Source organism: Chelonoidis abingdonii, chromosome 1 (assembly GCF_003597395.2).
Source record: "Chelonoidis abingdonii isolate Lonesome George chromosome 1, CheloAbing_2.0, whole genome shotgun sequence".
In the NCBI taxonomy this organism is placed as follows: domain Eukaryota; kingdom Metazoa; phylum Chordata; order Testudines; family Testudinidae; genus Chelonoidis; species Chelonoidis abingdonii.
The window spans coordinates 209,602,443-209,624,295 of record NC_133769.1 but is presented as its reverse complement, the minus strand read 5'-3'; the positions used below and the strand labels follow the sequence as shown (position 1 = coordinate 209,624,295).

Sequence of the window (21,853 nt, the reverse complement as noted above, 5' to 3'; positions counted from 1 at the left end):
TTTTTGCTGACAGACTAATACAGCTACCCCTCTGAAAGATATACTTCAGTCACAACTACACCTCTACCTCGATATAATGCTGTCCTCAGGAGCCAAAAAATCTTACCGCGTTATAGGTGAAACCGCATTATATCAAACTTGATTTGATCCGCTGTAGCGTGCAGCCCTACCCCCCAACCCGGAGCGCTGCTTTACCGTGTTATATCTGAATTTGTGTTATACTGAGTGGTGTTATAATGGGGTAGAGGTGTACTGTCTGGAAATCTGGCATTTTACTACATCCCTGGATCACTGATATCTTTGAGAGGATGAGAGAAGGAGATGTTTTCTAGTCTTCCTATTTGTAGGATTCTATTATATTATAACTAAAGCTTAATTCATTCCATGGGGCATGCCAGTCATCCAGCTGTCTTGTTGATTTTCAGAGGTGTTAGGCACTCACAAATCCCAAAGAAGTTAGTGAGAGCTCTAGGGTTGCAGCACCTAGGACTATCCCTTGTCTCCATGGGATTACTCTGTCACTTTCCTAATGTTAAGCATGTGCTTAAGTGCTTTGCTGATTCAGGCCTAGATGACTAAATGAAAGTCTCTGAAATGACTGCGCATTTTATTCAGTGATTTAAATAATGACTTTTCATATAATCTAGGGCTATAGGTTCTCATTATAATTAGATGTAGATGAACCAATCAGGGTGAAATAAGAACTCATTGGAAACATTTTTTATTTCAGAACAAAACACAACCTCCTTTTCATGGCTGGATCTGTTCATTAAGTCTCTTTGACATGTCCTGTGAACAGCCCAACCACTTACCTACAGTGGCAGATCCTCTTTTGAGGAAGACTGTAAAACTCCTTCCTTCCTTAGGTGGCAGCTTAGCCTCTGTAGTGGCCACTGGTGCTGCAGCTCTTGTCAAGCTTCCAGAGAGTCTAGAGTTTCCCTGGTACATGTTCCCCAGAATGCCCTGATGGAGCACAGGCAGGCACAAGGTTTAATTGGCTCAGGGGCTTTAGAAGGTGATGGTGTAGTCTGGGACACAAGTACTTCGGAAGAGCCAGAATGAGTGGAGTGTGAAAGAGCACTAAGTGGAGACACTACTGGGTCCTGTCCTCAGCTGCTGCTTCTGGTGAAAGGGAGAGAGAGGGGAGGGCTCCTGCATGGCTTTCCACTGAAGAGAGTACCACACAGAAGGAGTGGAGAAGTCCTCTTCCCTTGAAGAGGGGCAAAGAGGAAGGAGCATGGATCAGCAAAGACAGAGGAACTGGGACTTGTTTCATGGGGATGGAGCCAGTAGGGGACTATCCAAGGCTCAGAGTTTCCAGAAGTTTAGGTCATTTCTGGTAAAGCTCTTATGCTTATGGATACTTATCTAAACTTTTGAGACACATCCTACCTACCTTCGGTACTTACATGGCCTCCATTACTGTCATATTTGAGCATCTCACAATTGTAATGTATTTATGTTCACAACACCCCTGTGAGGTAGGGCAGTGCTATTATCTCAGTTTTACAGGTGGAGAACTGAGGCACAGAGAGGGTAAGGGTCTTGCTCAAGGTCACACAGGAAATATGAGGCAGAACAGGGACTTGAATCCAGGTCTCCCGAGCCCTAGGCTAGTTCCCCAACCATTGACCAGCCTTTCTTCACACTATAACTAATTATAGTTAGGTTTCCTAAAGTTTCTTGCTCGCTTTCAATAAATTAATAAGTCATGTACAAACAAAATCATCGACCTTTTTGGAAGGAAAACGTCCTGGGTTTTATGATGCTTAGTGGATGAATATTTATCTGGTGATAGAAGCAGAAATACAGATAGCTATGTGGACAAACTAGAGACACACCTGGAGATTGCAGAGTGAGATCATACTGTACATCATCTGAGTCACACAGAAGCAGTGCCGAAAATTATGGAACGGGTTGTTTCTGTAATTGTCATGAATACACAACTACAAAAAGAGGGAGTAAAACAGTTAATGACTGTAGAGTTGTTTCTGAATGGAAAGATCTGAGTCCATGCACTTCCCACTCTCCCTCGAGGCCCTGCACTTTGCTATGTGAGACATATGGAGCCCCACATCATTCTCCACTTTTGCCCCTTCAGAAATCACAACACACAGCCCTGCAACAGCACCCTCCTGCTTTTGGCTGAGGAGAACTAGATATGGCTCCCTACGAAGATTTCATTAACAGAATCCCTGAACCATCTAATGAAGTCACTGAAAAGCACCAGGGGGCATTCCTTCCCCAGCCACATGAGCAATATGAGGCCAGAGATTTTCAGTAGTCCCCATCTTTGTTATCTGCTTCACCCAGTAGAATAGGCAGGCAATAGCAAGCTTTCCCAGTCCTGATGCACAACACGTGCTCTGCTCTTGCATCTCTCCTGAGCAGACACCTGCTGTGCCAAACTGTGCTGGGGACAAAGGCTCACTTAGGAATATACAGAGGCCACAAAACTCATTTGTGACATAATCTGAATGTCAATGCTCAGGTCTTTAAAGGCAAGAATGTAATATTTATTGAAGTTACAAATATACATTAAAGTCATCTTATCAGACAGTCAATCATCACCAGCACTACTGCGCTCCACACACTTAGGGCTTGATTTTGCAAGGTGCTCAGCACTTTGGCCTCCAGCATGTACTTAACTTTAAGTATGGGACTAGCCCCATTGCGCCACATGTGAGATTACACACATTCTTAAAGTTACACTAAGTCTAAATGCATTGCTGGATCACGACCAGAGTCCTCAGCACCCTGCAGGATCAAGGCGCTTGTTCTTGGGCTTGATTTTTCAGATGTTCTAAGCATCCAAACCTCCAGCTGGAGTCAATGGGAGCTGGGAAAGCTCAGCATTTCTGAAAAACCAGGCCTGTGTTGTTTGGCTTCTATTTCAGTAGAGAAGGACTTTTGAAAATAACTTTAAAAATTATATGTTGATGATCTCCTCAAACGTTATAAACATCATCTCATACAACTTCTGCACTGAAATGTGGGTCATACATACATGGCCGGGACAACCCATCAGGCGAGCTAAGCGGTTGCCTAGGGCGCTAACATTTGGGGGGCAGCAGCCGCCCCGGTCGTCGTCAGTATTTCGGGGGCAAGACAGTCCGCTGCCTAAGGCGCCAAAAAGGCTGGCAGCGCTCCTGCATACACATTCATTGTGCAAGGTAACATGATTGTAATGCATGCATTGATCAGTGGAAGTCAGAACATTAAATGTGATGCCTGATTCAGAAGTTGTATCAGCCCTTTATGTTGAGCTATTAAAAATATTTGGTTGCAATAGTCATCTTGTTCCTCAGTTTCTCGGTGGTATTTTTAAGGCAGGTGAATGTGGGACTAAGAAAGGAAATGTTCAAGTAAAGTGAGGTAGCTCTTTCTTGTCCACCTGAGTTCAACCCTAAGCACACTGTAGTCTTTGGGAAAATATCAGCGCCTGGAAGTAGGGACTGTATCATCCCTTTCTGAAAAGCCAATATTTGCAAAGGAATTTTTGTAACACTCAGATTTTTATAGAATAAAAAAGGAGCCATACACATGGTTCAGAATGAGATTGTATTAACTATTAATGGTAGCACTTTGAATTACTCAGGGAAATTTTAACTGAGGTGAACGCATCTCTACACATATTGTAGGTGGCACAGATTCATAGCTTTTTATGTCAAAAGGGACCATTGTGATCATCTAATCTGACCTCCTGTATAACACAGGCCATAGAATGTTACCCCGTAATTCCTGAATTTTGCTCGACAATTTGTGGTTGAACAAAACTGTATCTTAAAAAGACAGCCAATCCTGTCTTAAAGATTTCAAGTGATGGAGAATCCACCACATTGCTAGGTAAGTTGTTCCAATGGTTAAATACCCTCACTATTAAAAATCTGCACCTTATTTCCAGTTTGAATTTCTAGCTTCACCTTTCAGCCGCAGGCTCTTGTTATGTTTTTCTCTAATAGTTTAAAGACCTACCTACTACCAGAAATCTTCTGTTTAGATCCTTATAGATCACACTCAAGTCACCTCTTGAATTTTTTTTCAGTGAGATAACTAAATTCATCTCCTTAAGTCTCTCACAGGAAAACATGTTTTCTAGTCCTTGAATCATTCTTGCAGCTAGTGCCATTTTACTGACATTTACTACTTTTGGCCAGAGAAAGAGCAATCAAATAGTTTTCATTGCATCCTCCAGACAAAAATGATATAATCCTGCAGAGCAACATGCTCCGTGACATGCACTTAAAAGACAATACATTTTCTGCTGTGCATGGAAGTGCAGGGGCATGCCGTGTTTGTGAAAAAAAGTCAAACAGCCTACACACAGAGGTATCGTGAGTCAAATCACTTCCAGTACTAGTAATTACAGGCTAAACCAATGTATAATATAGGAACACAGAAAATGCCATACTTGACATAGGTGTGGGAAGTAGGGATGCGGGGATGCTGCCAGTCCCAGGCTCCTGGCCACCGGCCCAGCATGCGAGGTTCCAGCCACTGGCCCCACGCCTGAGGCTCCACCCCTGCCCCTATCTGTAGCCTTAGCCTCTGCTGCCTTACCTCTGGCCATGTCCTCCCCTTTCCGGAGCCATGACTCTTCTCTCGGCCCCAGCTCTAGGGGGTGGTGAGGGGCGCAGATGGAGAAAGTGGGGTGCAGCTCAGCACCCCCACTCCAAAAACTGTTCCAGTGCCACTGATACTGGATCAAACCCAATGTCCATCTAGTACCAGATGCTTCAGAGGAAAATGTAAGAACCCCACAGGGAAATGTGGGATAATCTGCCCTCCCACATCAGATCTATCTCATTTATAATGTTAGAGATTGGCTTAAACCCTGAAACATGAGATGTAATGTCTCTTCCAAAAAAAATGTATTAGTATTTATCGTGATAACTCTGGGTATTATTGATATCTATATGTGTCTAATCTCTTTCTGAATCTTGTTAAATTCCTGGTCTCAACAACTTCCTGTAGCAATGAGTTCCAGAGTCTAATTATGCACTGCATTTTCTATTTTGAATTTACCACCTTTTAATTTAATAGAATGTACTCTAATCATTCTGGTGACCCTTCTCTGAAACCTCTTTAATTCTGCAATATCCTTTCTGAGATACAGTGATGAGTACTACACAAGGTATTCCAAATGAAGTCACATCACTGATTCACATAATGGCACCATACTATTTTCTGTGTTATTCTCCATCCCAATCCTTAGGAATTCTAATATCCTGTTAACTCTTTTGACCACCGCAGCACATTTTGCAGAGGTCTTCATTGAACTGTCTGCAATAACACCCAGGATGTTTTCCTAAGGTGACCCATCTAATTTAGAACCTTTTAAAGCAAACTAGTAGCTTAATTTTTTCCCTCCAATGTGTATTACTTTGAATTTATTGACACTGAATTTCATTTGCCAATTCATTTATTTAGGTCTCTCTGAAATTCTTCAGTCTACCCAGTCCTAACTAATTTATATAATTTTGTCTCATCTGTAAATTTTGCCACCTTGCTACTCACTTCCCTTTTCAGATCATTAATATTAAACACTGTACCTAGTATCTAGCCTTGAAGCATCCTGTGTTAATCCATTTTTTCCATGTTAACAATTGAGTTACTCAAGGAATAAATTTGGCTGCAGTGAGTCCACAGAAAGCTCAGAATCAAGAATTAAGTAAACAAATACAAAGCTATTCTAAAACATGTCATCTGATCGTGCAAACATTGGGACAAGTGCTTAACTTTAAACATGTGAGTCGTTCCACTGCCTTTCATGGGATTACGCATTTGAATAAAGTTAATGCCATGACGAAGTGTTTGCAGGATTTGGGGCTGTATTTTATAAATCACAAATACTGGGAATTTTAAAGAAATACTTACCAACCATCTCTTCAGTGTGATGGGGTTGATATTAAAGTCTTTCACCAATCCGAGATCATGGTACATATGTTCCAAACAACTCAGCATCTGTAAGATGAATAGACAGGATATTGTTTTAATCACTGTTGTTTATAAAGCAGAAAGTACAATGTAATGTAAATCTTCACATTACAAACACTGATGTCTAAAGGAGCCCTACTGTTAATCATGAAACAAACTGTTCAAAGATTGCAAGATCAAAACCAGTTCACTAAGGACCAGATCCAAAGCCCACTGAAGACAAAATAAAACCTTCTATTGCCTTCAGTGTGGTTTGGATTAGCTCCTAATTCATCCCAGAGCTCCTTAGTGATCATTGCTCATGAAAATCAAAACTATATCACCTCATGAAGAAGTAATTTGATTTTGCTAATGGAACTGGTTTATGGGCCTGATTCAAAGCCCATTGAAGTCAATGGTGGCCTTTCCATTGACTTCAACAGACTTTGTATTAGGACCCAAGTGCATAGAAATATGACAACAGAAGAGAAGAGTGGCTGGAGGTAGAGTGCATTCTAGGTAAGTGGGAACATCTAGTTCATGTGTGACTTCCTGGAATTCTTTAAAAATCAAGTATTCTCAATAGACTAAACAGATTTAAAAAAACCCTTAGACTGTAAAATTACAAAATTAGAGCAGGTTTGTGCATATTTCCTTCCATAGCTGTGTATTTATGAATACTAAAACGCAAAGGCAAAACATTGTTTAAGACAACAGCATATGACATTCATTTGTGTTTTCAGAACAGAACACAACTAGATCAGCTATGCCATTCCAAGTCTAGATTTTGTTGTGCCTGGAAATATTATAGAAAATAACTTATTTAGATCTTGGTGTAAAACTACCTGACCTAGTTTTTGCATCTCAATTATAGAGACATTGGAATAATGTTATAAATATGTCCTAAGAGATATTTGAATTTTAAGGCTCTATTTTTTAGGCATGCATAGTTCCTGGAAAAATTGCTTCCTTTAGTGAAATTTCCTATGTTTGTCAGCTCATATTTAATTTAATAACATGTTTAGTAGAATTCCATTACGGTTGGCTTTGGGTCATTCCAATGTGAATAAAAAAGGTTTCCTCGCAAAACTGCAAGAAAAATCTCAGAAGACTGATGGGTGATCAGAGAATACCATCACAATTTCGCTTTACAGCATTATGCTTGGTTCCCTGGTACCCAAGGCCAGAACATATTGTTGGATACATTAAAAAACAAACAAACAAAACAAAGCCTGTTACTGAAACAAAGATTTAAGCATAGTCTACACTGAAAAGTTGTACTGGTATAATTCTGTCAGTTAAAGTTGTGATTTATTACCAAAATAGTTATACCTGTACAGCTGCTAGCGTAGATGCAGTTATAATGGTATAAAGTGCCAGTGCAGCTTATTTCCCTTCACATACTGGTATAGCTATACCAGCATAAATCATCAATATGACTGCACTCATGCTAGGATTTTAGTTAACAAGGTAGAACATTTTATGTGAAGACGAGAGGATGTTGTGAAAGCCAAGACTATAACAGGGTTCAAAAAGAACTAGGTAAGTTCATGGAGGATAGGACCATCAATGGCTACTAGCCAGGATGGGCAGGGCTGCCCAGAGGATTCAGAGGGCCTGGGGCAAAGCGGGGGAGCTGCGGTGCTTGTACTCACCTGGTGGCGGTCCAGGTCTTCAGCAGTGCTGAAGGGCCCCCTGCCGCCAAAATGCCGCCAAAGACCCGGACCGCCGCTGGGTCAGGGCTCGCAAGGCTCCTGCGAGGCCCGGGGCAAATTTCCCCACTTGCCACCCCCTCTGGACAGCCCTGGGACGGTGTCCCTAGCCTCTGTTTGCCAGAAGCTGGGAACAGGTGACAGAGGATGGTTCATTTGATGATTACCTGTTCTGTTCATTCACTCTGGGACAACTGGCATTGGCCACCATCAGAAGACAGGATACTGGGTCAGATGGACCTTTGGTCTGACCCAGCATGGCCGTTCTTATGTTCTTAAGAAATTGAAAGCAGGGCATCATTATCAGTAGAACTTGAGTCAGAGGGCCCATGTTCCCTGGAGGTACTGTTATAGATGAGACACCAGTAGAATAGACAATGCAGGGAGGTTGGTTGGAAGCTGCTCAGCCACACGGACAGAGCAGGACACAAGGTTTAATAAAGTTCAATTTATTGAACTTGACCTGCATTCCACTTCACTCTTTGCTAATGAAACAAGCAGCATACTTCACATTTTCTGAGCTTTATTTTCCTTAATGATTTAATTGCATCTAGTGCAACTATTCAGCAGACATATATTTGGATCTTGGCAAATTAAATCTTTTGGTTCAGTATAGGATCCCAGTCATTTATAATAAAATAAGGGAAATCTGATGCAAAATGACAACATTATGGTTGAAATTCTGCAGATACCAAATTCAGAAAATTCAAACTTTTAGTACTGACAGAAAAATTTTAATTTATAAATACTACACATCTATTATATATTTTATATCTGGCTGTCACAGTTTGGGCCTGGATGATGAAATTATGGAGATGCTACACAACTTGTCCAACCCCTGCTTAACCAATTTGCCAATTTACAGTTTATTATAATTGGGTCAGATTTTCAAGTGCTCAGCTTCAATTGAGGCACTTAAATGAAGTGGCAAGATCTGAAAATATAGACCCAGTAGCTCCATTAAGGTTAATGAGAAGCTCCCTTGAGGAGCTGCTGGATGATGAGTACTTTTGAAAAGCTGGCACATTATTCATGTTCAATTACTCATTGTGATAGCACCCGGAGGCCAAATATGGATCAGAGCTCCACTGTACAAGGGACTGTACACAGATGTAGACACACACCTTGTCCTGAAGAGTTTACAGTCTAAGGCCCTGATTCTACAAGTTGGTGATCGGGGGGGGGGTGGAGTGGCGGAAGGGACGCAGTGATGCTGACACAGAGCTCCATTTAACTCATTGGGCACAGGGATTTGCCAGCATGGAATAGCTTGCAGGACTGGGATCAAAGAAGAAAAGTGGCAAACAAAATGTGGTGGAGAAGGAAATACTAAAATACAGCGTTGACTAGTCTTTGGGATTTTATTGTGAGTCTCACAATATTTGGGGTTTTTCTTAAAGCCCCAGCCCCTGGAATCAGGTGAAAAGATGAGAACCTTGGGGATGGGAGTTAAGCCAGAAGGAAAATAACATCCCTCCTCCTCCATTTATTAATTTAAAAATCTCATGATTTGGGAGGGCATTATGATTTTCGAACATTTGGGGTTAACAACACTGAAAACATATACAATTTTCACATATGATTTGTTAAAGTATAGGTATATGGTAAGCTTCTTTCCTTCCTTTCTTTCCCTTCAGGGCTGAGCTTAGGCATCATCTATTGACAGATCACTGTCAGCAATGTGGAAGAGGTGGCTTTTGAGGAAAGATTTGAAAAAGATACTGACCTTTATGGGCCAGTTAAAGGATGTAAGGAGTAACATGTTTAAAAATATATATGCAGCATGGTACCCCTCTCCAAAGACATGGGCAGTAAGGGCTTGGAGTGAGGAGCCATTCTGGTTCCTCTCAATCTCCATGGGGAAGCTCCTTGTGAGGTATTTGCAGCCCTATGGCTGCAATAACTTCTGATAGTCTGCTAGCCCTGTCTGGGGACAGATGGGGCAACAGATTCACAGAGATACTCAGTGTGGGCAAGAAGTCAATTTATGAGTGCGCCCTATCTCCTGAGCAGCTCCATACATCCAAACAGAAAGTGGTCACCTCATTTCTTTGTCCTCCTTGTGCATGTAGCTCGACTGTACTCAGGATTGATCCGGTAAGCTGCTTTAGAAGGGAACAAGGGACTAACGCTCCACTTACTTCTGCATAAGAGAAGGTTAGGTTTTAGCCCCACTGGACAAAATATGATTATATTGTCATATATTCCTCAGGGAGCAAGAGATTCTCCAGGTGGGTTGATGAAATACTGTACACCAAACCATTGTGTTATTGCCTTACGCACTGGTTACATTCTAGCATGGTGATTTATAACCCACTCGCTCAAAATCAGGCACATAAACCACCACTTACAGTTAAGTAAGTGTTAACATAATTGAACTTGTTCATGTAAACATAAAACAGAGTCAAAAGGGTGAAAATGTCAACAGACGTTACCATATGGTATTGTGCTCACAGTGGTTTGTGCGATTGTTTTTGAGCCTAAATCCCACATATGGTATGTTCCTAATCTCCATATCCTCATGCTATCAGTGTGCATGCCACAATGTAATGGTTCCCATTACAATGAATGAGTTATGCTGTTAAAATACTGTGCTTCAGTGTACAAAAATCCATGGATAATGCTTTTTCCCTAGTCCTACTCTTTATTAATGGTCTGCTAAACAATCTGCCAACATTTTTATGATCCACCTGGCACGTTGTAATTCTTAGGGCGGTAAAGACATCACAGGCTAGATATTTGAAAGATAGTGGGTAAGTTGTTTTGCCTGACTAGTAAATGACTTTGATGCTTAACTACGGGTGCCTGGAAAATAAATAACCATAAAGAATCTCCCTCAAACAGGCAAGAAGCGTGAGGTGAAAATTCTGTTACCTTCTATGTGAATGTGCATGGCCATATATTCAAACAACCAACAAGAGACTGAACTCTGAACCACATAAAAGTCCTCCACTTAGTCCTACCAACTGGAAACATGTTAACAAATAAACTGAATGAAGAACATTATTCATATTGGTTTTTTTTAACCTTTGGAAATTTGCTTAGTCATGGAATATGTTCATCTAGCGATTTTGAAGCAGAATGGCTCCTGTTTGCATAACACTTCCCTGAAGATGTAATTGTGCTGCAAGTTTGCAACTCCACTCTCTCTCCGTTTTTTGTTGCTATTGTACTGATCTCGTTATGTCCTTCTTCTCCCTTTCCGTGCTATCATTTGTTACATCCATTGGTTGAATCATGTTTCACATTATAACTTTTCACAAAAGGGGCATCCTCTTCCTTTGTGTGCAGCTGGCACAATGGGGCCCCTGGGAGCTTCCATAACATAGCTGATGATGATTAATAATTAATAAATAATAATATGCTGTGCACTTAGATTTGCATCTCCTCTGAATGTATTGCACACTAACTTCCCTGTACAGGAGCATACAAATCAATGTCTGCACCCAGGCCCTGATTCAGCACAGCACCTAAATTACTTGTTTAATATTGAGCAGGTAAGTAGTGCCATTGATTTCAGTGGGATTGATCAGTTGCCTAAAGTTAAGCATGTGCTTAAGTGCTTTGTTGAATAGGCATAGACTCACTTACACTAGATGGCATGAAAAAACACTGACTGGCATTAACTTTGTTGTACTTGTCCTTGAATGACATTACCAATATTTGGACTATGAAGAAATAAACAAGGAGTTCTATAATAAGGACAATCTATTTGGCACCTTTAGGGAGCAAAAATTATTGCACTCCAGAATGCTTCACTCAGTAAAGAATTAGATTTCAGGCATATTACTCAGATCCACCAATTCTGTGTTTAAAACAGCAAATTTCAACTTAAAAGCTGAGGTAAGGTAAGAGGATCTGAAAAGGAAAAAACAAAACTTTCTTGAATGGATATTTTTGGCCTCATCTACCTTTGGGAATAGCACTGATCCAGCAATTGGTGTAGTTAGCCAGGTGCTGACCTCTAAGGATATGTCTACACTGCAATTAGATGCTCATGCCTGGCCAGTGCCAGCTGACTTGGACTCAGAGGGCTCAGGCTAAGGGGCTGTTTAATTGCGATGGAGACATTTGGGCTTAGGCTGGAGCTTGAACTTTGGGACCCTCACACCTTGCTGAGTCCTAGAGCCTGGGTTCATGCCTGAGCCTGAATGTGTAAACCACAATTAAACAGTCCCTGAGCCCTATGAGCCTGAGTCAGCTGGCACGGGACAACCCTGGGTTTTTAATTGCATAGACATACTCAAAGGCTATGTCTTCATTGCAAAAAAGGTATGTTTATCTTGCTGTAAAATCCTAGTGGAGTGAAGGCACAGGCAGTGTTTACCTCTGTCTAGCTAGGTGACGTCATCCCTATGCCCTCCACCTGGGGTTTATCTTGACTAACTGCATGAAGGTAAGAACTATGTTGCCTTGTCTCCACTAGGATTATAGCTAGCTCGAGTTAGCTATCGCCATGTAAAAACACCCCCTTTTAAGCAGTGAAGGCATAGCCTTAGTGTAGAGAAGGGCATGCAGGGGTTTGTACAGAGTGAGCAAACGAGGCGTACCCCTACTTGTAAGTGGCATAAAGCACGATGCGCTCAGACAGTGCAGTCCCTTGCATGTTCATTTCTACTCTTTGGGGTAAGCACCCAGGTGGCCTCATTGACTTCTGGCTGCCAGTCGATGAACAGAGGGTATTCCTGAGTGTAGGCCAGGTCTTTCTTCCGCATTGCCTTCGCTAGGCTTCCATTGCTAGATACTGAAGACAGCTTTCCTGACTGTCTCAGCGCTGTCATGGGAGACGCCACAAGTACCAGCAACTTGTTTACTCATTGCTTCATTACCTCATTGGGCTCCCACAGCCAGACGTCAAATGTTGGTTTCCGAAGTGCTTCTATGGTCTCCTGAGACAGCATGTACTGTGGACAAAAAGACAGTGTCTATTATTAACCACTACTGTGTTCCCCTCATGTCTTTGTGGGAGTTGTGTTCTGCCCTCATCAGAAGTTCTCCAGCATACCATTAATTAATTTTCCAAAATGTAGTGCCTCAGCCGTGATTAGGTAAAATGCATCATCTCTTGTTGGTTTTAATCTTAAATTCTTCATATTTTGGGGGATTACATATTTAACTGCAGGTGATTTATATTGTTATTTTGAACAGTTGTTTTTCTCAAGGGTTCTCACATTTCAATCAGATGCCAGGCAGCAAAGTGGTTGCTTATTGTGTACTCAGAGCTCCAAAACAAAATCCAACTCAACCTCCAGCAGGACTCTCCCCTCCACACACATTTTTTTCACAGCACTTTAAGCATTTGACCCTGTCAGGGTTCCTTCCCCACTATGAACTCTAGGGTATAGATGTGGGGACCTGCATGAAAGCCCCCTAAGCTTATTTCTACCAACTTAGGTTGAAACCTGGTACTCTCCCATCACCAAGTGATTTAACAAGAAACAAGGAAAGGACCACTTGGAGTTCCCCTTCCCCCAAAATATCCTCCCAAGCCCTTACCCCCCCTTTCCTGGGGAGGCTTGAAAATAATATCCTAACCAATTGCTTACAAAGTGATCAAAGACCCAAACCCCTGGGTCTTTGGACAATGGAAAAATCAGTAAGGTTCTCAAAAGAAAGATTTTATTAAAAAGAAAATGTAAAAATCATCTCTGTAAAATCAGGATGGGAAATAACTTTACAGGGTAATCAGATTCAAAGAGCCCAGAAGAACCCCCTCTAGCCTTAGTTTCAAAATTACAACAAAACAAGGATAAACCTCCCTCTAGCCCTGGGCGGCTCTATCTTTTCAGGTGGCCTTCGGCGGCATGCCTGTGGGCAGTCTGCTGGTCGCACAGATTCGGCGGTATTTCTGCAGGTGATCTACAGCTCTCGCGCTTTCATTGTACCTGCAGCCAAATTGCTGCCCAATCCGTGGGACTGGTGGACCTCCCGCAGGCATGCTGCTGAAGGCTGCCTGACTGCCACTCTCACAGTGATCGGCAGGCCACACCCCGCGGCTTGCCGCCCCAGGCACGTGCTTGCTGCGCTGGTTCCTGAAGCCGCCCCTGCCTCTAGCAAAGGTAAAATTCACAAGTTGAGAAAACAAAGATAAACTAATACGCCTTGCCTGGCTGTTACTTACAAGTTTGAAATATGAGAGACTTGTTCAGAAAGATTTGGAGAACATGAATTGACGTCTGGTCCCTCTTAGTCCCAAGAGCGAACAACAACAAAACAAAGAGCACAAACAAAAGCCTACCCCCCTCCTCCCAAGATTTGAATGTATCTGGTCCCTTATTGGTCCTTTGGGTCATGTGTCAGCCAGATTACTTGAGCTTCTTCACCCTAGCCAGGAGAGATTTTATAGTATTGTATACAGAAGGGTTGTTACCCTTCCCTTTATAGTTATGACAGACCCCAAGTGTTCTGGGTTGTTACTGGATTGGTAACAATTGCCGGCAATTTGTAAAAAAATCTAGAGTATTAGAAGATGTGTAAGGTATCTAATCACTACTGAACTGTGTTTTTGAGACAACGTGATCAAAATATTCTTGGAATATGTCAACCTAGTAGCTTAATTGGTCCACTTACCATAGTTGGCTGTAATTAGTTTTGGTATACTATACTGAGAATATAAATGAAATTATCTGAGCCACTACATTGTTATTTAATTCAAGCAAGAATTACATTTGAGGATTAATTTTCCATCTCTGGAAGGCAGTAATCTTGTGTTTGCATGATACTTTATTTGTAGTATAGAGTTTTGCCAGACAGCTTTAAATTAGCAATATTGATGTATTAATTAATAACAGCACTGTAATTACCAAATCTGTTTCAAGTGACATGCCTGAGGTCACACAAATCCAGTATTTAAAGCCATAACAAATGTCACACACAGAGCAAACAAAACCTAAACTTCTCCTAAAACCATACAATTAAAAGCCTTTGGCTCTAGGCAGAAAGGAACAACAGCTTACCACTGTGTTCAGTTAGTACAGCTCTCAACAGTAATGATTAATCTCAGAAGGCAAGCATTCTAGTAGTGGGTAAAAAGTTAATGTATTGTTGCCGTCTACGTATCGTGGAACAAAGGAATGTAGAGCAGTTTGAAAAAGCATGTGTTAGTAGTGTCAACAACACATATACATTTAAGCAAAGCCAAAATGGAAATGACATTTTATAGCTCATTAAATCCATTTTCAAGAGACAGATGCCAGGACTACATAAATTACTTTAACTGAAAAATAATTCACTGAGAGGAAAAAAAAGTAGAGGCGCCATTACAGAATAGAGGATAAAGTTATAGACTATAATAAATCTTGCTCCGAGCCTGCAGACTAAGTATCATTAGATAAAACAGAACACTAAATGTTCAATAAATTTCAGGAATCCAGTAACATTTTCAGCATTAATGAGATTCCGAATATTAAAGGTCGAGGGTCTGATTTCAAACTCATTGAAATCAATGGGAGTCTTTCTATTGGTTTCCAGGGTCTTTGGATTAGGCCTTCCATCTACACCAGTGGTTCCCAAAGTGGTGACCGTGGGGGATTTGCTATGGGTCATGTCGGGGTTCATCTCTTGAGCCAAGGCTGGAACATGCTGGAACAGCAATCTGGTATTTTTGCTGTATGGAAGAGGCTATTTTGTACTCAAAATGACATCCTCAGCACAGCGTGACTTTTCGCACACTGTGCATGAGAGGTCACGCTGGCAGGGGTGTTCCCACGCTGGTAGGGTTGTTCCAATAGTACAGGAAATGAAAGGGGTCCCAAACAGTTAGTCAGATGCCAAAGGTGTCCTTGGTGGGAAAATGTTTGGAAATCAGTGATCTAAACAATTAAGCTATAGAGTGACTGGAAGTCATGCATTGTATTCCAGCTCCTCATGGGAAGGCATGCTCTATAAATTGATATCCTGAAAACAAAGTGCATCTTATGGTACCTTTGGATAGGATGGTACATCTCTTCGGGGTGTCAACTTCTTGTTTTCATCTAAGAAGCTGTACTTACAGGGACAGCTGGTCCTGCAAATAAAAAATTCAGCCCTCAACACTGGGACAACAGCAGGTGCATTCTCTTGAGTAGCATTGACTATATTAAAATATCTTGGTATGTGGTCACATAGAAGGTATGTCTACACTGCATCTTAAGCCTGAGTTCTAACTCAGATTGAGCCCAAGCCCCACTTCCATTCACACACAAATCAGTCTATCTTGGGTTAGCAAGCACTTGATGCCTGGGTTTTAGGACCCACTAGGGCAGGGATTCTTAAACTGGGGGTCGGGACCCCTCGGGGGTCTCGAGGTTGTTAAATGAGGGGTCATGAGCTGTCAGCCTCCACCCCAAACCCCGCTTTGCATCCAGTATTTATAATGGTGTTAAATATATTTTTAAATGTTTTCATTTATAAGAGGGAGGGGTCGCATTCAGAGGCTTTCTGTGTGAAAGGGGTCACCAGTACAAAAGTTTGAGAACCTCTGCACTAGGGGGTGACTCCGAGCCCAAGTCCTGCTGTGACTGACGTTCAAGCCCTGTGATCTTGCAGTATGGATGAAGCTCAAGCTGCAGACTTAAGTCAGAAGATCTGTGTGGTGCGATATGGATGTGTTGGCATGGCTGTGAGACCTGGGTCCACCAATTGTAAACCCAGGTTTACAATGCAGTGTGGAAGCTGAAGCGTAGGCTTGGAAGCACCAAATCCACAAGCCAAGGTCCCAAAGACCTGGGTTTACAATGTTGTGTAGACATACCCTTAGAGTTACACTGCTTCCCAATCTCTCCTAACAATCTCATTTTCTCTAATCATAAGTAACAGTCAGGGCCAAGTCATTCTTACCCCCGTACGAGGCAATATATAATTGAGGCCACCGTAATATCTAAGAAACTCTCCGGAAACAAATGTGGGTGTATCTGAAATTCATTCATACTCTTTAATTTAATAATCCTTCCATTCTACTGATTCAATCTGTTTCTTATCTTTTGTGTAAAATAGTTCTGCTTGAGTTGGGCATTTATTCCCAGAGTCCTAATGTTTAGATTATCCCCCTTTATTTTAAAAACACCTAATAGTAAAACAAGAAGCAAAAAAACAAAGAAAACTAAAAAACCCAAACCCAACAAAATCTAAACAACCTATCAACTTTACTTCCTCCTTTCATAATTCTGGAAATTTCTATTATGTCACAACGTCTCCTATATTCCAGTGTGACTATCCCAACCCTCTAATTTATTCCTTGTACCTTTGCTGTTTGCTTTCATCTCTGTTGCTGTATTCTGTATTCTTTGCAAAGCAATTTTGGCTTTTGGTTGATGGTGATCGGTACTGAACACTGACTAACAAGGGCTTTATGCATTAGCAGTATCACTGGTGAGGTCAGAGATTGTCCAAAACAGTTCTAAGAAATCAACCAGTTCATGAACAGTAGTAGGAGTCCCAGTCTCAGCTGGGACCTCTTTGTATTGCAGTAGCTCATAGAGGTCCCAGCTGAGATTGGGACTCCATGGTGATGGCATTGTCCAGACATTGGATAAGACAGTCCTTGCTCCAAAGAGTTTACAATCTAAATACACAAGACGGACAAAGTACGGAAAGAAGGAACTATTATCCCAGTTTAAAAGGCAGAGAAACCAATGGCTAGATCCACAAAGGGGATTTAAACTTAGCATTGCATCTCCTAAGTTCAGGTGCTCTGCCTCCTACTGGAACCCACAGCCCCAAGTCAGGCACTCAGGCTCCCTATACAATACATGAGGAGAGTTAGGTGCCCAGAAATGGGATCTACAAAGCCAGCACATTGAATAGGGAGCCGCCTAAGCTAGCCAATAGGAAATACCAAGGAGATGGATGTGGCCTCCGCCTACCCCTCTCAGGGATTTAGGTGCCTAACTCTGGCCCAGAGGTTGGTACCTATCTCCACTTGGAATTCACAGCTGTGATCCTGGTCCCACAGGCGCTGGCTTCCTCCGGGCCCCAGGAGTGCTCAACCCCCAGCTCCGCTCCCGCCCCTATCCACCCCTTCCCTCAAGCCCCCACCCTTTCCCCACCTCTTCCCACCCCCGCTTTGGCCCAGGCCCCACCCCTTCCCCCAAAGCCCTATGCCTGCCCTGCCTTTTCCCACTACTGCTCCACTACCCCCTCTTTCCACCCAGTTCTGCCTCCTCTTCTGAGCACACCCCATCCCTGCTCCTCCCCCTCCCCCTAACGCCTCCTGCATGCCGCGAAACAGCTGATCACAGTGGGCAGAAGGCACTGGGAGGGAGGAAAAAGAGTTGGTCAGCGGGGCCGCTGATGGGCGAGAGGGACTGGGAGGAGAGGGGGAGCTTGGCTGCTGGTGGATGCTAAGCACCCACTAATTTTTTCCTATGGGTGCTCCGGTCCTGGAGCACCCATGGAGTCGGTGCCTATGCCTGCTCCTGGAGTTAGGTACCTAAGCCAGGTCAGCCCTTTCTTGCAAAAAATTTAGGAGGAAGTTCTGCCAGCCCCCTTCTACCCAACTGCCCAGTCATTAGAGCTGTAGGCTGGTGGCCGTAGTCACCAGCTGGGGATAGACAGACAGCCACACCCAGGTTAGGTTTCTGTCCTTTTCTTCAGGGCTCTGTTTATTGTCTTTCCAAACACAGCAAGAAAAGTGTACAAAAAGCAACACGAATAACAATCTGCAAGAGTTTGGACTGGGGTCCTCTGGTCTCCAGTGGGTTCAGAGTAGGGCCCTTTCTGACCCCAGCAGAGCTCCAGAGGGCCAGCTGGCCCATCTACTCTGTTTGCCAGAGAATATCCTCTCTCACCCCCTACCCTGTTCATGGCTTGAGCTCTCCTTTATATTCCAGACAGGAGTATGGGCCAGTCCTAAGGTGCTGATCAGCTGTGTCAGCTTGACCCCACCACATGTCTGCTGGGCTTCTCTCTGGGGGACGGATGGCTGCTCCCCTCTTCCCCCCACCACCCTGGGCTATTAAATGGGCAGATCACCTGTTACATGAGCACTTGCCCCAGATGTGGGAAAGCCAAGTTCAAATCCTTCATCTGCCTGAGAAGAGCAATAAATTGAACCCAGGACCTCAATTCCTGAGGTCCCTTCCAACCCTGATATTCTATGAGTTCTCCCTGGTGAGTATCTGTGCCACTGGGCTATGAGGTATTTCTGGAATGGGGTGGGGGGTCAAGTGTGTGTGTCTATCAGTCATCTTTGCTAGGCCAGAGAGAGCCCAGTGGCTAGGACACTCAGTGGGAATGTGGGAGAGTCAGGTGCCAGTTCCGGCTTCAATGGATATTAAGTATTTTTTATAAAGTGGAACAGCTTCAATGACAGAGACTGAGAAAGTCCCACCCCAGAATGCTCCATAACCCATTGGGAGACCTGGGCTCAAATCCCTGCTCTTCTGAGTTAGAATGGAGATTGAAACCCAAGTCTCCTACTCCCAGGTGTCCCAACCATTGGACTATTGTCTATACATTTTGTTTTGTGCAGGGCCTGACCTCTAGGAGCATGGCTGGCAGATTGAGGGAAGCGATTATTCCCCACTATTTGGCACTGGTAAGGCCACATCTGGAGTATTGTGTCCAGTTTTGGGCTCCCCATTACAGATCAGGGGGCTGGGGCATATGACTTACAAGCAGAGGCTGAAGGAACTGGGCTTGTTTAGTCTGCAGAAGAGAAGAGAGAGGGGGGATTTGATAGCAGCCTTCAACTACCTGAAGGGGGGGTTCCAAAGAGGAGAACTTGGCTGTTCTCAGTGGTACCAGATGACAGAACAAGGAGTAATGGTCTCAAGTTGCAGTGGGGGAGGTTTAGGTTGGATATTAGGAAAAACTATTTCACTAGGAGGGTGGTAAAGCACTGGAATGGGTTACCAGGTGGTGGAATCTCCTTCCTTAGCGGTTTTTAAGGTCAGGCTTGACAAAGCCCTGGTTGGGATGATTTAGCTGGTGTTGGTCCTGCTTTGAGCAGCAGGTTGGACTAGGTAACCTCCTGAGGTCTCTTCCAACCCTAATCTTCTATGATTCTATGGTATGTCTGCTCCAAGGCACCATCTGAGCACACCTACAGGGTTGGGCTCCACAGGCGAGATAGTGGGGGACACCTGGTTTGAGGATCCCATCAGGGTTTAAGTGTGAGTGAGGTGTCAGAACTTCAGCAGCTGTGCACATGCCCACTGCCAGATTTTTAGGCACCTTGGAAACTGAGGTACCTACAGGGTTAAGCAGTAGCTGAGTGTGGGTTTTGAGGATCTAAATTTTGGACTTAAGCACCTGAAGTAGCAGTTAGGTGCCTAAATCCCTTTGTGGATCTAACCTTAAGTGACTTGCCAAAGGTCACAGAGAAAGCTTGTGGCAGAACGTGGACCTGACCCCACATCTCTTGAGATGCAGTCCAATGCATTAACCACAAGAACAGCCTTCCTCATTATCAGAGCCTGCAAGAGAAAAGCGAATCTCTGGGCCAGATTCATCACTAGCCCACAGCTGATTTATGCTGCTTTGAGGGGGAGGGGTACTAAACTTTGTACACTCATCTTAACCAGTCAGTTTCTCTTGTCTAGTGTAGGGGGAATCCTCAGGTGGAGGACAGGCACATTAATGGCTCATAAGTCACACTCCTCCAAGCCCCTGTGCTAGGGATATGATAGGAGAAAAGCTGGCATGGCCAGGTCATCCGTGCACCTGGCTGAAACTAGCTACTGCAGGAGGAGGGCAGAGCAGCATGGAGCAAACTTCATGTTGCTGTAACTTGCACCAGTGCCAGAATGTAATCAGGCACTTACATATGTGCATTACCTAAATTATATCCCACAAGCACCTTCATGTTATTAGCCTCTACAAGCTGCAGGTGCAAAAAAGTAGAGGCCAGTATTAACAATCTGACCCTTAATGTGTGGGTAAGAGGAAGGGAGCTCTGCTCCTCTTTTTTGAAGAAGCTGATGTGCTTCCAACTGTATGTGATGACACTCCAAGAGGGGTATTTTAAAAACATATACATTGAGCATTACTATACCATTCAAATATTACAGTATGTCTATATACATTTTAATAAGCTGTGTAGTGAATGAAATACTGTGGTACAAAGGCTGGATGAAGTGCAAAGAAAACCACTAAGTTGCCCTTGGATGTCTTTTTTAGACCCCTCTAAAAAAGGGGAGGAATTTTTTGCTTAGCAATTCAAGGATGAAGCTCCTCTTGCATTGAGTCAACACTCCTTCATGTCATTGCTCAAGGTTGCTAGGGAAACCGGTAGTTACTTGTAATTACTCAACAACTTCAGTGGGGGTCCTTCTTAAGGACAATGCCACACAAGGAGCAGACTTTCCATGCTTTAGAAAACCAAAGCAATTCACTGGGATCTTTGATAATATTCTGCATGGCTCAGGTCCAGCTGCTGATGCAAGAGCCATCTGTTTAGGCTGATGACTACAGTGGGTGGCTTATTCTGCACGCTTTAAGGTCATTCGACTTAGACCTCAGTCTTCACTTTAAAAATAAGAATGAGTGCGCTGATACTCTTCTTTTACCTTGATAATGTGGGAAAGGGAGTAGATGTGTTTGTGAGATTCCTGGCTTCAGCCGTAAGTTTAATGGAGAATCTGAGATGTAAGCATTCTCAATTAGAGTAAAATCAATTAATTAATACAAATAATTAATTTTGCACTTTTACAGTGTTCTCCTCCTGAAGATGTCAAAGTGGTCAACTCCACTCATCAAGTCTCATAAGACTCATGTAAGTAAAGTAAGTATCATGGTAGGAGGGATGATTGTGTGGTTAAAGTACAAGATGGAGAATCAGGAGACCTAGATTCTAATCCTGGCCCTGCCACTGCGGGTATGTCTACACTGCAAAGAAAAACCTGTGGCTGGCCCGTGCCAGCTAATTCAGGCTTGCAGGGCTCAGGCTGTGGGGCTGTTTCATTGCTGCATAAGCTTCCAGGCTCGGATTGTGATCTAGCTCTAGAACACTGAGAGGTGGGAGGGTCCCAGAGCACAGGCTCTAGCCAGAGCCCAGCCCTGTAACCCTAGCCCTGCATGCCTGAGTAGACTGGAATGGGCAAGCCATGGGTTTTTCTTTGCTGTGTAGACATACCCACATTTACTGCATGATCCTGGCAGATTGCCTCTTAACCTCATCTTCCTCATCTGTAAAATGGGGATAAATGCAGTAAGTTGGCTAGGAGCCCATGCTTTTGAAGCAGAGGGCCTCAAGTTTAAATGTAACTGGGATTTGACAATAACTAGGTAATTAAAGCTGCTACCTA

At 43.2% G+C, this 21,853-nt stretch overlaps 1 protein-coding gene across 2 annotated transcripts in view; it reads right to left on the bottom strand.

Annotated features, from left to right (window-relative positions):
• Window positions 1-21,853, bottom strand: part of PDE9A (phosphodiesterase 9A) — a 91,530-nt gene that overhangs the window by 13,071 nt on the left and 56,606 nt on the right. For both annotated transcript variants that reach the window (XM_032763579.2, XM_032763600.2), the window contains 4 exons: window positions 15,552-15,633; window positions 12,458-12,532; window positions 5,878-5,964; window positions 1,842-1,946 (listed from right to left, as the gene is read on the bottom strand). In XM_032763579.2, the coding sequence (XP_032619470.1) occupies window positions 1,842-1,946; window positions 5,878-5,964; window positions 12,458-12,532; window positions 15,552-15,633 (349 nt within the window). The remainder of the gene's footprint in view (window positions 1-1,841; window positions 1,947-5,877; window positions 5,965-12,457; window positions 12,533-15,551; window positions 15,634-21,853) is intronic.